The 16,034-nt window shown below is 40.6% G+C and overlaps 1 protein-coding gene across 7 annotated transcripts in view; it reads left to right on the forward strand.

The window, feature by feature from the left end:
• PIK3CB (phosphatidylinositol-4,5-bisphosphate 3-kinase catalytic subunit beta) overlaps nt 1–16,034 on the forward strand; it is a 112,451-nt gene that overhangs the window by 88,059 nt on the left and 8,358 nt on the right. For all 7 annotated transcript variants that reach the window (XM_081006876.1, XM_081006877.1, XM_081006875.1 and 4 more), the window contains 8 exons: nt 536–589; nt 1,789–1,977; nt 3,536–3,657; nt 5,294–5,437; nt 6,789–6,888; nt 8,911–9,089; nt 10,159–10,268; nt 10,733–10,811. In XM_081006876.1, coding sequence (XP_080863002.1) covers nt 536–589; nt 1,789–1,977; nt 3,536–3,657; nt 5,294–5,437; nt 6,789–6,888; nt 8,911–9,089; nt 10,159–10,268; nt 10,733–10,811 — 977 coding nt within the window. The remainder of the gene's footprint in view (nt 1–535; nt 590–1,788; nt 1,978–3,535; nt 3,658–5,293; nt 5,438–6,788; nt 6,889–8,910; nt 9,090–10,158; nt 10,269–10,732; nt 10,812–16,034) is intronic.

Genomic DNA, 16,034 nt, shown 5'->3' on the forward strand with positions numbered 1-16,034 from the left:
AACCAAGGGTGATATATAACTCCATTTTAAGAAACAGTCAACAAACCCACGTACATTTTCCTACTTCTACTGCAAATGTATCAAGGCTTTTGAGCCCAATGATTTTTTATTACAGTTCTGCCAAATGGAAAAGTGTAAGAGAAATGTTTTAAACTTGGGGGATCACAGAGAGCACAACTCTAGCCAAAATAAATCTGACCTTTTGGGGACCATAGTGTTTCAGAGTCTACATGCTCCTCGGCTAATTCTTTCCGTACATGAGGCTGTTTTCAGTTCTGTTGTTGTGCGTTAGAAGATGCAGTGCACTAATCCAGTCCCTGTTGAATTATGCACTTTGTTTACGTAGGAGTATTGTGGCATAATGTACACACATTTATATACTGCACTTAGCAAAAGGATTTGGGAAAGAAGAGCATAAATATTTTATTTACTTACATGACTTTTCAAACTATAGAGATCATACCGTTTGATCGTGTTTAATTTCATTGTTCTCCAACATTGTCATTTAATTCCTGTCTGGTGTTTGTTGTTGCAGATACTTGAAAAGGCAGCTGAAATTGCAAGAAATAATGATAGCTCTGGTATGGCAGTAAGTATCAAAGGTGAAACAATTATCCTTCCCCCATTTAAGACTTAGAACAAGATGTATTTTTATTACCCTCCCGTTGGTTGTCCAGAAAGCATCTCTTCAAGCTGTAGTGAAGTTGTTCTGCACTTTCAAAATTATATTTTTAAAGGACAGGGTAAACACACAAAACCTGTTCATTTCCCTACAACCCACTGAAGGCCAAATCCACATTATGGTCATATTTTTAAAATGATTGCAAATTTGGAATCCTAAACAAATTTGAACAGCTTGGTTGTCATAGCCTATAATTTTAATGTTGTGAAATTATAGCTTAAATAATATGCCATTCAGCATAGTGCACAAATTCCTCACTAATGTGCAAAATAATAAGAATTAATTATATCAACAAAATATTTCATCTGAATTAATGATCTTCTAAGAATACCCCATTCTATTTTACACAACTTGAGTGTACATAATAAATTCACATGCTAATAGCCTCTTGAATGTAGAGACTTTATAAACAATTTTTGCCACTCATGATATATTAAGCTTCATTTGAAACCCATTGAAACATCTTCTGTACACATGTTTAATTAATGTGGAATAGAAAGTCAGAAGAGATAGCATGTATAGTCATTTTAAAATGTTAAGTCTTTGGTGGTGGTGGTGGTGGTTGTTACAGTTCAATAACAGATGTTGGAAATGCAAAAGTCAGTTTTTAGCATTACCTGCAAAACTGCTTTAGTTTTAAAGTATTAGTGACTTGTTCCTCAGTATTGGCTTTGGCTTCATGTGCTCTTTTTCATCCTTTGCATACTAGCATTTAAGTTGCTAGAAATGCTCAATTTTCATCAGTTGTGTGGGTCTAGAGACATCTACAGTGCCTGTGCAGCAAATATAAGCCTCCAGCGTGGCTCAGCAGAAATGTTTCCCAGATTAAACGGGGAAATAGCAGTAGTGCCCTCTAGTGTTGAAGTGCACACTTGCTAAAGTTCAGTGTTAAAATATATACAGGGTGAGTCCTTTAAAAGAGTACACATGTTCCACAGGGCCTCTTTTAAAAGACTCACCCTGTATAATGCACATTAGTTGCTAGCAAGGAGAGTTCATGCTGTTCTAGCTTCATGCCATTTGGACATGCAGTATAGAAACAGGCACATTTGTCTCAGTGTTATATGCATAACTTGTAAACGGTGGTTCTCGACCTTTAACCAAAGGGCCGTGGTGGCAAAAAGTTCTACATTGAGCTAAAGGAGATAATGGAAAGGGACCCCTTGTCTCAGCTGTGTGAAAATGAAATGGATCTCATTTGGACTTTACGGTATGACTGTCGTGAAAACTTCCCACAATCCCTACCAAAGCTGTTGCTCTCTGTCAAATGGAACAAACTTGAAGATGTCGCTCAGGTAAGAGGAAAAAGAAATACCTGTACAGCAATAATAGTAATGCCAGGGGCAGAATGTGAGCAATTGTGGGAGCAATGTGGGAGATTTTATTTTAATTGCCGTTAACTGCTCATCAGTGAAACCAACTGCCATTAAATGGATTTTGTTTTTCTTAGGTCTTCTAAGGTGCCACAACATTCTTCCTTGTTTTTAGTGGACTTTGCATAGCTACTGCTCTGCACCCTCTTTGTCAGCAGTGCTTGATCTGAAAAAGAAGAGATTGTTTACCTACTGTTATAGATAGGGTCAACCTAATGTGAACAAGGCACTGACTCAGGGGTGGGTGCCTGTGGTTTTCCTGATTGCACACACACCAGCCCAGGTCAGCCTGGCCCAACCATCAGGGGTGATTAGAGTAGCAATCCACCAACTCTGGAGGGCTACAAATTCTCTATCCCTGCTCTTAACTGCTAAAGCTTCCATTTTGCCAGTTTAGGTTTGCCAGCTCCTATGGAAATACTACACACATACTAATTCCCCATATACGTATTTCCAAACAAACATGCATTTTGTGGGTCAGTATCACCTGTCTGGTATTCCTACATATAGTAATTGTGCCACTTCATAGAAGATGCACAGGCATTGCACACAAGTATCAGAGACTATTCCAGACTCTGCTTCTGAAATCCAGGAAGACTAGCATCTTTCCGACACTAAACAGAAGCTTCTCAGGCTCTGCCTGCCTGCCTTTGAGGAAGCCCCCACCCCCACCCCTCCGACTCCCCTAAGGTGGGGAGGAAGAAACAGCTAAGATACATTCCAGAGTCAGACATCATGATATATCAGCATATCACAGTATTTAACTGTTGATACATCTCAGTGTTGAAAACCAGATATTACCTGGGCCAGGCCTAATGTCCACAGTTAATTAGTCCTAAGCAGATAACCTGGATCAGTGCAAAAGACAGACCCTCACATTCCACGTGTGGACAGCAGGTTTATATGAGAGTTTGCCATATAAAACTAGCCAGTACCCCAAGCTTTCTAGAATCTGTAATTAATTCTTCAGGGTTGAACTAAATTGCCTGCCTCTGTCACAGTCAAGATCAGACAACTGTACTAAATGAATGATTCTATCAAGTGGCAACACATCATAGAAGGAGCTCCAGATAATCCTAAGTGTCTTATCTTTTGCCACATCCGATTTGTTGCCCTCCCCACAAACACCTCCTTTGCCCATTTTTCCTCTGCTGTTTCATTAGCCATACTCTGATCTTTGTGCTTGTTCTGTTCTGCCCTCTAGTGGGCGGTTGTTCTACTGCTGCTGCTAGAAAAGCAAAGCCAGCTATTCCCAGCCTCTTTTTCCCAATTGCATTTCCACCTAGATGAAAATAGAAATGCACCCCCTGAATTACAGCTTTCTCTAAAGTTGGGGGTGGGGAAGGGTACCTGTGATTTATGCTATATAGTTGTTGAACACAGTTCACCTTCCTTCCTCAGGAAATCTGCCCATGGATATTCTTGAACATGTATCTATTTAGTCTTGCTTAGTTATGTGTGCGTTTATTTTCCTTAACAGCTTCAGGCTCTTCTCCAGATATGGTCCAAGCTGCCTCCCAGAGAAGCATTAGAGTTATTGGATTTCAATTATCCAGATCAATATGTAAGAGAATATGCCGTGGGCTGTTTAAGGCAGATGAGGTGAGTTTGCTGGCAACTTTTATTTCAACAGCTGACTCAAAGAATTAAAATGCAGCCACAATGAAAAGACTCGGTGACTTTCACCCTGCATGAAATAAATCTTACAAATTAAGGAGCAGGCAGCCTCTTCAGTGTCCAGCTGTGGGCTAGGCTGCTATCCCAGTTTACTGATCGTATCAGTGGAACCGGAGTGGGTGGTCCTCCTTTGGGAAGTGCTGTCCAGTTGAGACAGAAGAAGGCTTCCTTTGGTATCTGGGTCAAAAGCCTTAAGGATAGCTAATGGGTTTTTAAAGGTTTGCCTAGAATATAATGCTTTCACACATTACTTAACTGGAGAACTGCTTTGCAGAACTCAGAGAAGTGCAGATTTTGAAGGAGGACAAAGCTTCAGTTTGTGCATTGTTTCAGAAAGTGTGGATTTGGTAGGTTCATCTTTAAATGTGAATTGAATCTATTTTCCCTCCTCCGTACCTATGTATGTCACTGATGTCCTCTGTCTACAATCCTATCCAAACATCTGGGAATAAGCTTCACTGAAAATTGTGAAACATACTTTTGAGTAAGCATGCTTAAGTTTGCCATGCGTACATCCAATTTGCTTGTGGATGTTAAGAACTATGTATTTTCAAGAAGCTTCTCAGCTGTTTTTTTTTTTAATTATCTACTTAAAATATTCATGGGCTTAATGCCATTTTTGCTCCAGAAAAGAAATGGGATATTATCAGTTGCAATGCTGCTATGCTCCTATTTTCCTTGACATCTCAAGAGTACTGGATGTGAAGTACAACATTTTTGTATTATTTTCAAGGCTAAATTGTTAACAACATATTTTGACTTCAGTAAAATGTAAACAAGGTGATTTGCTCTGTCAGGCTGGTCTAGACTTGTATAATGAACCAGTACTGCTGATAGAGTTGTTCTTAGATTTCTTTGAATTCATTCTAGGTATATTCATTATTAACTCCTTGATGCGATCAAATAATTGAATGCCTATGTAATTTTTTTTTGGGGGGGTGACTTTTCATTTGACATACTTTTCAGGAGAGCAGTTTTAGTCACTGTACAACATGTTAATTTGTTTGGACATCTTTTCTTTCTTTTTTCGCTGGGCTGTAAGTAGATGAGAAGAACCCCTTAAGTTACAGTGAACTATTTGGTAGTTCAGCAGTGTTTTATTTTGTCACCTGTAATAGTTATTCTTTTTCGCAAATAAATGAGTGAATAATGTTTCCTCCTTAGGTTAAAAAACAAACAACCCATTACTTCAAATTTCATTTCAAACCCAAACAGCTACCAACTAGCTTTAAAAAAAAAAAAAAGATGTACACACAGGAAAGCCAGAAAGCAGTTGCTGAACTTGCCTGATGATCTTTAAGACAACTTCATATGACTGATACTGAATACTTTGTACATCTATCAGAGATACCTGCTATGATTGATAATAAATGTTGCTGCTGTTTAAATCCTTCTGGTTCATATCCTCTGCTTTTATTCATTGCACATCATCCATTTGCTTCATATATCATGAACATGTTTCTAATCTGATGCATTTCACGTTGAGAATTTCCCTCCTGTTCATTTAATGCATCTTCCCACAACTAAGGTAGTTTCTTGGGTTTTCTTTATCTTCTTCCAGTGATGAAGAACTTTCTCAGTATCTTCTGCAGCTTGTGCAAGTATTGAAATATGAACCTTTTCTCGACTGTGCTCTCTCCAGGTTCCTGCTAGAGAAAGCTCTGGCAAATAGGAGGATAGGACAAGTGCTGTTTTGGCATTTGAGGTAAGGCTTGCTCATCTGTTGACATGCACATCTATAAATTACTGTATTTTTTGCTCTATAAAACTCACTTTCCCCCTCCTAAAAAGTAAGGGGAAATGTGTGTGCTTCTTATGTAGCGAATGCAGGCTGCGCAGCTATCACAGAAGCCAGAACAGCAAGAGGGATTGCTGCTTTCACTGCGCAGCGATCCCTCTTGCTGTTCTGGCTTCTGAGATTCAGAATATTTTTTTTCTTGTTTTCCTCCTCCAAAAACTAAGTGCGTCTTGTGGTCTGGTGCATCATAGAGCGAAAAATATGGTACCTCTCTTCCACAAAAATCCTGTAGCAATTTACTGATACCATGATTTTGGTGTCTTTGATACTAGTCTCATCCTCCCTTCATTTATATGTTCTGTCAGAAAAACTGGAAATTGAAGAATCTCCTGTTCTGAGACCAAGTTTCTTAGCCCTAATAGATGTGATGAGAGACTCTTAAGGCTGAGCTAATGTCTCAGGCACCAAAAGGGATCTAGATGAATCTTCCAGCAAGGGTGTAGGAAAATTTGTAAACCGTTTTCAGGCTCTTTTGTTTGTTTGTTTGCTTTTTTACAATTAAGTAGCATATAGATTCTACAAAATAAAAGCAAAAATAACTAAAACTCCCCTAGCTCCTGGCTTTAGATTAACTTTCTTCTTGCCACCTTTTGACATGTTCTCTGCCTTCAAAGAACAGTCCTAGCCTGTCTGTGTAAAATAAGAGATGCTATTAGGGAGAAGGATACAGTCTGCCTTATGGGAGGGAGAGTGCTTGAGATTTCCCTTCCAACTATGCTCTTCCCCAGTTGTCTCACTACCTCATTGAACAGCAGTGAAGAAGGACTTCAGAAAGATGGTAGATGCTGCTGTGGCACTGTAACCCATCAGAAACCTATCTCTCTGGCAAGGCTCCAGCATTCATTCCTCCAACTACAAAATAAGCTAACAATGTAGAAGAGAAGTCAAGGGAAAACCCTCCCACATAGGAAGGTGCCTGCCAAAACGTTTGACTCCAACTCTGTTTCCTGTATTTTTGACTGACTTCATGACAACACTCATGTCTACTCATTTTTATTCCTTTAAGCAAGGTATGATTTGAGAGTTCAGAATGCTTCACTTGGAGCATGGGATGGACAGCTGTTTTGCAAAGGAGTTGAGGTCACAGTTGTATCATGCTATCCCATATGAAAGGGTACATGCCCACTTGACTCTGAATTTCTTAATTTTTAAGACACTGACGTGATATTGTTACATCCATCGTACAACTCCCTAATTATGTAGAATGACTGCAAGAGACGTATTTGTACATGGAGGGTTTTTTCCTCTTTTCTTGTAGATCAGAAGTGCACATACCTGCCATTTCAGTGCAGTTTGGTGTGATACTTGAAGCTTACTGCCGTGGAAGCATTGCTCACATGAAAGTACTTTCTAGACAGGTATTGCTTATTTTAAATCCTTACCTTCAAGTCACTCCTGGAGATGCAATGATGGTCCAGGTTGCACATTGCACATCACAGAAACAGTTTACTATGTACATGGAGAGTGCTCCCACTTCACTGTTCCCCTATCAGACAAACCATTATACTAAACCAAAAACAAAGTATGGATTAATATTGTGGTTTCATGGCATAACACTAAGACAGGGATTATGGTTTGTTGTGTCTGCTCATCCTAGGAGAGGAGCCATCTCCATGTTCATAGTAAATCATTAACTATGGTTTACTGAGACATGTAAATGCTGCCTGTGAATAGGAATGAGATGAGCAAAGAGAGGCTAGATGGGTACTATGATGTATAAACAGGTGTCCTGGACATAATCTGGAATTTTAGCAGTCAATCTGATTCTGCCCTTTTGTGTTAGGCTTAAACACCACCTAGCATAGCAGTTGTAATCTTTGCATGCATGCAATTAAATAAAAGCACTGGTCTTTTCTAATGAAATAATTTTGAAAATGGTGCTATTTATAGTTGATTTGTAGGTTGGCAAAAATTTAGATGTGTGTGGTTTTTTTCCTGTGCAACCATAATTACCTGAATTCAGCAGTTCTAATGGAATCTGCATTGCAAAAGAAAACCATTTAGCTTTGGAGTATTGAAAATGTTTTCTTTCTTACAAATGTGTTTGAATGAACTCCTAAGAGGGAATGAGAGTCTTAAGCATATTTCAGCAATGATAGGCTTTGGGACTGTGACATTTCTGTGCACTTTAGAGGAGGAAGTGCATGTCAGTGCAATCAAAGAAGGGGCGCAAAAAATTCCCAACTGTGCAAACACGGAAGAAATACAAAGTAGAAATACTTCAAAAAGTTCCTGTTTGTATAGCACAGGTTGCATTTTGTTCCCTTGTTGCTGATGTTTGCACAGCTCCTGGAATTGTGGAAATTAGGGAGCTTTGGGTTTTGACAGATGGCTGACCTGACAGGTCTCCACTGCCTCTCTTCTGTAATCAAACTCCATACAGCTTCCACAGCATCCTGCCAGGCATAAATCAGCTTATCTGTAAGAAAGTTTCAGCCCTTGAACTGTGCCTGATGCATTAAGGTAATTTTTACAGCAAATTAAAAACTGTAAATTTGAAAGTGAATCAGTACTGGTGCAGAGAAACCTACTCAGCCTCCTATCCCAAACTTAGTTCACTTAATAATAAGGGAATCGATCTATGTTGGAGCTGCAGAGAGGTGCACAACACTTTTGCAGTGTTAACACTTAATTATTTTCAAGGCATCCCAGCTGCTTCCTCCTAGAAACTCCCAACAGTAAGTAGATAACAGTTGGAGATAATTGGGAGAAACAGCAAAGCAGAAGTTGCAGTGGGATCTGTGTTTGTGACCGACGTTTGCCAAAAACAGAGCCTCTATTTTGGCTTGGATTTAGCATGTAAGGCTTTCATCTGGGTTTTGAAGGCACAAGGGCAGAGAGAAATAGCTAAGGATGGGGAGTCTTGTGATCACATTGAAACAATCAGGCATGCATCTGAATAAATGGAATGAGCAAAATATTTTTCTGGTGACCCTGACAGTCGAGATGGCAGAAACATTAAGCTTTTTTTGGATCTAGGTCAGGCACAGGCAAACTCTGGCCCTCCAGATGTTTTGAGACTACAATTCCCATCATCCCTGACCACTGGCCCTGTTAGCTAGGGATGATGGGAATTGTAGTTTCAAAACATCTGGAGGGCCAAAGTTTTCCTTTGCCTGATCTAGTTACTTAAGGATCCTTTTCACATTAAAAAAGCACCTGTGTAGAAGCTGCTTTTTCATAGCTTTATCCCATGGTGCTGACTTTGCGCCAGATGGGCAGTGCAGATAATAGGGGTCCTTTCAACGTCAATGCTGCCCAGTCAGAATCGAGGGTAATGCAGTGTTTTCTACAAGATTGATCCCTTCCATTTTGATTGACTTAGACTTTGACCTCACAGAGATTTAGAAATTAAAATCTATTCTGCAAATTTATTTCAGGTTGAAGCACTGAATAAGATGAAGACTTTGAATAGTATAATAAAACTGAATGCTGTGAAACAAAGCAGAGCCAAAGGAAAAGATGCAATGCACACCTGTTTAAAACAAAGGACCTACAAAGAAGCCCTTTCCAATCTCCAGTCTCCTCTGAATCCTTCCGTTTTGCTTTCAGAACTGTAGTAAGTGAAGTGGTCTCTTGCTTTTATGTACGCTGTAGCTCTTAGGTGGAAGCAGACAGGCAGAAGGCTCTTGCTCTTTGACTTCTGTTGGCTGCATTGCTCAGCAGACGCGTTGGCACACAAGCCGGCATGTCTTCATGTGGCTGACAACTCCCTCATGCTTTGACCTATGCTATGTAAGCAAATCTCTGGCTTCCTAAGGTTAAAATGCCTGTTTTGGTTTGGACTACAGATTTTTGTGATTGACCTTTCGTACTTAAAATGTGTTCTTACAATACCTTGAATGATAATGTGCCACCTTCAAGTCAGCAATCAGTGACTGACAAAAGATATATGAAATTATCAGAAAACCTACCAGTTTAAGGCTATCTCATGTTGGCACAAGCTCCACAAAGCCTGAAAATGCAAAGCTAAGGCTGATGCCTTGACAGACATTCTCTGCGTTAAGCAATGTTACACATTTTCCTTCGCACCCACACTTTTCCTTGGTCTTTCAGACCCTAATCCAGATAGGGAGTGTGTGTGTGTGTGTGTGTGTGTGTGTGTGTGTGTAAAAAATGAAATATGTTTTCTAAGTTGATATGGACACTTATTTTCTTGCCTTGATAGCTGCCAGATAGAGATCCAAGATCTATGGGTTTCAGTGTGGAATTCAATGTACCACTAAGGAGGTTATTCCATCCATGCAAGCTTTTCTGCTTGCCTGATGGAACAAATTACCGTTTCCTCCCCGACATACCATTCTGGGGGTTCTCCCGGTCTAGATTTGGGAAAGTGGGGGAAGAGAGGGACTCTATTTATGCTAGCAGGAGACCTTGTGCTGGCTTCCACTAGTAGAGCAGTTGAGTTGACTTGCTATATATGCAACATACCCCATATACAGAACATGCCAACTTGCCAGTGTACCTTATACAGTAGCAGCAAAATGAAAGTTTTTTAAGGCATTTGTCCAAGTTGCACTGTTCTATTACTGAGTTACCTTCAGAGTTAGTTTTACCCTGCTACATTTAGGGCGATTGTTCATTTCCCCTTTTAAGTCACTAACATTATTTATTACACTTTGGCCTAGTGTGGAGAAATGTAAATACATGGACTCTAAAATGAAGCCCTTATGGATCGTATACAACAACAAAGTGTTTGGGGGAGATCTGGTAGGGATCATCTTTAAAAATGGAGATGGTAAGTAAACAAAACAGTTACCGCCCCCTTACTGCTATTATCTTAATTGTGCTACTGTTGCCATTGCAATCCTTTAGTTTTGTTAAGTGAAAGAGCACTGGATAAATTCTATCATTTCGGTGCTGTTTGTACCACAATACAGTCTGGGAAGAAGAGGGTTTATTCATGGCTCCATTTAACTTCACCACTGTAATTAAGGCAGGGGTCGGGGACCTGTGGCTTTCTAGATATTTCTGGACTACAGCTTCCATCATATAGACCCCATTATTCTTCACCATTAACCATGGTGGGTGTGGCTGATTTAACATCCAGAAGGCCAAAGGTTCTCCATCCCTGAAGTAGGGGTTTGAACAAATTTCCTTGAATTAATTTGTGTTCGTTGCAATGCACACAACACTGTTCGTCTCTAATTCAAATTTCTTAGTAGCAGCTATTTGATAAAATCATGCCTTCCTATTTTGCAGATCTACGGCAAGACATGTTAACACTTCAGATGTTACGCCTGATGGATTTACTTTGGAAAGAGGCTGGTCTAGATCTTCGGTGAGAGTGCCTGCAGTTACTAGATTTTCTGTGTTCTTGCCAAGCTCTTGCTTTTCAGAGATGTATAATTAGACTATGAACATGTTGGGCACTACATACAAATGGCAAAGAGTCTGCTTCAGATGACTGCACTTTTTATATTATTCATTTTTAACTTCTTGTTAGGAGGTGATATTAGACCTATGGCATGTCTGCTTTATTGTTTGATTCTATATTCTTGTGTTAGTTTTGGCAGTGCAAATAACTTTTGGGTCCTGAGCTGTGTATGGCTGTATGCAGAATCATTGCTGGCCACTTTGCTATAAGGAAATTGTGAACTGGGTTCTTCTCATCTCCAGCAGCATCTCAGCTGCTTGAGTGTTGCATGGCAGAGCCGTCTGTGACTTCTACTCCTCCTGGAGCCTTCCATGTGTTGTAGGTGTTTTTGTATGATACCATGATTTGTGCTGTCAATATTCAATCGCTAGCGAAATGCCCAGCGTTGTGGGACACATTATATATTGCAAAGATATCTAGGAGGCAGTACATCTCTCTTCACAGTAACAAGTCCTAGCCCTCTCCAGGATCTCTGTAAGTGAGAGCTGGGCCACAGTTGCAAAGAAAGCACACTTAGCTACAAAATAGGGCAAGACGCTACCCCTGGTAAATGGAGCAATTGCAAATACGAGTCAACTTGATTAGCCCAAATAAACAAAATATATAAGTAAATGTCAGATTACATACAAAAGTTTAAACAAAATGCATGCACGCTTCTTGAATCCTCCTCTTGAAATTTAGTGGTTTCCACTTTTTCCACCTGCAGTCACTTCCCTCTCCAAATCACAGTTTTATTTTACTTACTAAAATAGTTGCATTCAAATCAATCAAATTAGCATTAAAAAAACAAAAATGTAAAGACCCCAAAATATGAGCTTTGGGGAGGAGCCCTGCAACTTTCAGAAGAGATCCTAAACGTACCCTGAAACTGCAAACATAACCCTGAAGTCAACCTTTGCCTGACTTCAGAATAGTCCCAGCAGAAAAGAGTCCTGAATAAACATCTCCCAGAAGGGAATTTCAGAGCTTCAGTGCCATTGTAAAAAGGCCCTATTATGGCAGCAGTCTAAAGGGGTGTGGACCAGAGAATAGGGAGGGAGAGCCAGATGAGAAGTCTATTTGGTTCCCTGCTCCTGCACTAAACTGTAGTTCTTAACATTACATGAGAATAAACAATGTGGCTTCCAAATGCTCTGAAGTGCTTCTGTTGGCCATTTGTCCGATGCATGGTCCCTTGTCTCCTGGACCAGAGTGTCTTACATAGGAGTATTACTGTGCCGTAAGTTAATAGGACTCTACAGTATTTGCTTATTTTACTTGCTACTGTGCACATTGTTTTACAAAGCTAGGAAGTGTATTCCTGACACACCAGATGGTGATCTTAAGCTCATATCTTAAATATTTTTTGTAGGGGTTGAACAAACAGAATGAGCTTCAGACACACAGCCATAGCCCACGCAGATAAGAGCGGCAGTTGTAAAACAGTGACCCATCAGGCAAATATGCTATTCACGAAGAGGTTCTCTTTAATTATGCCTCTGGTATCAGAAGAATTTAAATATAGATTATTTCAGGAAGTTTATTTGCTTCCTTCAGGGTAAACAAATGAGTGTTTATTTTCTCTGAAGTCATATATTGATTTACCATCTCTTTTGGTAACAGGAAAAATATTTGGAGATATTTTTCTTCCAAATAAGCAGCTTGAATTTTGCTAAGAGTTAGGATAAGGTCTCCCTATCTGGCGTATGTCAAACAATAAAAATGATAAAGTTGAGCAGTTGTTTTGCATTTGCTGCCTCCCTAATGTAGGGTGGAGCTTATAAATCTCGCCCACATACTCTGTTGGCAATCAGCACTGAGTTTGGAAGAGTTATTTGAAATGATTTCTCTGATTCACTCTTATCTGAGGCTGTCTTAAGGAAGTGGAGTAGGATGAGGCAGTTCAAAGGTTGCTTTTTAAATCTTCCAGGAAATGATTGACCAGCTGTTATAATAAGTGTCTTATGTGTCAATCTTTTTTTCCAAATAATGTTAGGGTTTTTTGTTTTGTTTTGTTTTAAAAAAGGACTGGTAGGCTAAATGAGCTGAGATAAACTCCATCAGAAATCCTTGTGCTTATTTTTATACCCCTTTTAATTGCAATGTTGGAGTCTGTAAAAGGTGTTTAGGTTAGCCAAAACCTACAGGAGCAACTGAATACTTTTTTTATCTAGGTTGGAGAAAATGGGGCACAGTCTGCTTCTGCTCAGACATAGAGCCTTCTGCTGGATTCCTCAGCTGCCACCCCAACAGATGTTTGTCCAGGCTTTTCTCGGGGGGGGGGAGTTGGGGAGGGTGGTCCTCATTAACAATACATCTACATTATATTGGTATTCTCCAGATATTAGTTTTAATATAGCTGCCATCAGCCAGCCACCATGCCCTAATGTTTGGGGGTGGTGGTAGTTGTACTCTGAGAATATCTGAAGGGCCCGGGTTGGAGAAGGTTGGTCTAAGACAGGCATCCCCAAACCCAGCCCTCCAGATGTTTTGGAACTACAACTCCCATCATCCCTAGCTAACAGGACCCAGTGGTCAGGGATGATGGGAATTGTAGTCCCCAAACATCTGGAGGGCCAAGTTTGGGGGTGCCTGGTCTAAGGCAATGACTGCATTGAAGCCCTGTTCTCCATAGAGAGGGAAGCAGAGAGCAGAATGACCAGGCCAACTTCTGAAGAATGGAACTACTGAGTTTTACAATCTCCTGAGAAAGTGGCATACTCTAAGAATTCTCTGCCTGGGAAGCTCTGGTGCTTAAGTATTCCTCTCCAAGGAAAAAAACAACCACAGATTATGACACTAAAGAGTCTGCCGAATAATGTCATCCTCAATGTATATTCTCATTCTCATACTTTTGTTCAGTATCCTGCTGCATTACCAAAAGCGGTCACTGCAAGGAGGAACAGGATTCTTGTGACTCAGTCTCCAAATGCTTGGGGCTCACTTTGCTAATACCTCCAGAGCATTGGTGATGGCTATTCACCCTTTCAGACAAATGGAGAGAAGGTGATCTTACCTGGCTTTCCATGCCTTCAGTCCCTTGGTCTGGCACTACCATATCTACTTTCGCTCCAGTTTTGACAATGATGTCTATGAAGTGGGTACAGATGTGTGTCATCAGACTAACTCTAATTCATAGGGTAAAAGGTAAAGGGGACCGGGGTGGCACTGTGGTCTAAACCACTGAGCCTCTTGGGTTTGCTGATCAGAAGGTCAGCGATTCAAATCCATGTAACAGGGTGAGCTCCTGTTGCTTTGTCTCAACTTCTGCCAACCTAGCAGTTTGAAAGCATACCAGTGCAAGTAGATAAATAGGTACCACTGCAGCGGGAAGGTAAACAGTGTTTCTGTGCGCTCTAGCTTCCATCACGGTGTTCCATTATGCCAGAAGTAATTTAGTCATGCTGGCCACATAACCCAGAAAGCTGTCTGTGGACAAACACTAGCTCTCTCGGCCTGAAGCAAGATGAGCACCACAACCCCATAGTCGCTTTTGACTGGGCTTAACCATCCAGGGGCCCTTTACCTTTACATTTACCTTTAATTAATAGGGTTGCCAACTTTTTCCTTTTTCTATTGGCATTCTATGCTTTCAACCATTGCCCCAAAGGCAGAAATTCAGCACATATTATTCTGTTAGCATGGAGGTGGAAGTGACAGGTTAAAGCTTCACCTGTTGAATTTCTGCCTGCCATGTAGCCATTAAAGGATTGGTCTTCTGTTAAGGAAAAAGGGACAATTACTAATAATGACCAATAAGTTTCCTTTTTATTGTTAAAAATGTGGCATGGCTATGGAAAGGAAATATTTATGGAACAAATAAAAGTAGACAAAAGGACACCAAATCAGGGAAGAATGATACAAACAGTGGTAAATATAATACATTTAATGGGTTCTAGGGTGCTCCGATAACCAGGCCTTTGGGAAATGGCAAGACCAGCATCATGAAGTTCTGTGTAATGCAAGCAATTTACTCCTGAGCTTACTCACCCCCTCTACCCCACACTCCCAACAATCCATGAAGGGAAGAATAAAGTTATGCATTGTGGAGGCTGATAAACAAAACTTGTAGCAGACTTAGAGTTGCCACTCTTTTTCCAGGACATGTCCTCTTTTTGATGGGTGTGTAAAATGAGAGTTGTCATAGCGATGCGTAGTTAAAAGTAGAAGTTGGCAGATGAGCCTCTTTTTTGCTTTTCAAAATATGGCAACAAGCCTGTGATAAAATCTTGTCTTGGTTACAAAGAAGGTTATAAATTCAAAGATTAATTGTGATGTAAGAAAAGCACCAAACCACATCAAATTTATTTGAAAAGGGGCTTGAATTGATAGGTGGACCTTAGGGGGACATTGCAGAAGGAAAATAGCAGTCATTTCTCAGGGTGGCTTATAGATCTGTCAGTAGGCTATCTTTATATAGTTCTTTTATAGGGACGAAAGAATCCCTCTGACAGATGTTGAAGGCAAGGATGAGGTGGACCAGGGCCCTGAGGATTTGTCCCCAGCTTGACTCCTGTCAAGCTGTCTCTCTGACGAGGATGTTTTTTCCTCTGGTTGTGAGCTTACCATCCTCAGGGGGCTGAGCAGCTTTCATCATTGCCTGCTTTTGAAGGGGAAGTTGTTGGAAGCGTGCCCAGCGAAAACTGCAAGTAAGGGTGGGTTGAAATGTCACGAAGTGCAGCAGGCAGCAAGCGTCACACTTTAACCTCACAAAACCTGCCCAAAGATTCCCCGGTCGTAATAAGGGCTCAAATGCACTTCCTTAAATCTTGGCAGCAGGAGTTTCAGAAGTGCAGCTGCTGTGCGATCGCCTAGAGTTGGTGGTGGGGTTCAGTATTATTATGATGTGTGGAAATGTTGAATTGAGCGCGATGGCAGAGATTGGGAAAGGGTGTCCTGACAGATGTTGTTTGCTGTGTTTGTAGACGTGATGAGAGGTGGAGACAAAAGAACATCTGAATGGCCAGAGGTTTGCCAGACCTGTAATGTAGGAAACTTAGAGCAAGTGGGGAGGAGGATAGCTGGACTACTACTCTGAGCGTTTTTGAAAATGGAACTGTCCAGTGAACATGGCTTGGCTGTGTTTGCATTAACATCCAGCTTCCTAAGTGATGGAGTAACAGCTTCTCGTTATTTAACTCTGCATTG

The sequence above is a fragment of the Podarcis pityusensis genome, assembly GCF_964106645.2.
Source record: "Podarcis pityusensis genome assembly, chromosome: 5".
Classification (NCBI taxonomy): domain Eukaryota; kingdom Metazoa; phylum Chordata; class Lepidosauria; order Squamata; family Lacertidae; genus Podarcis; species Podarcis pityusensis.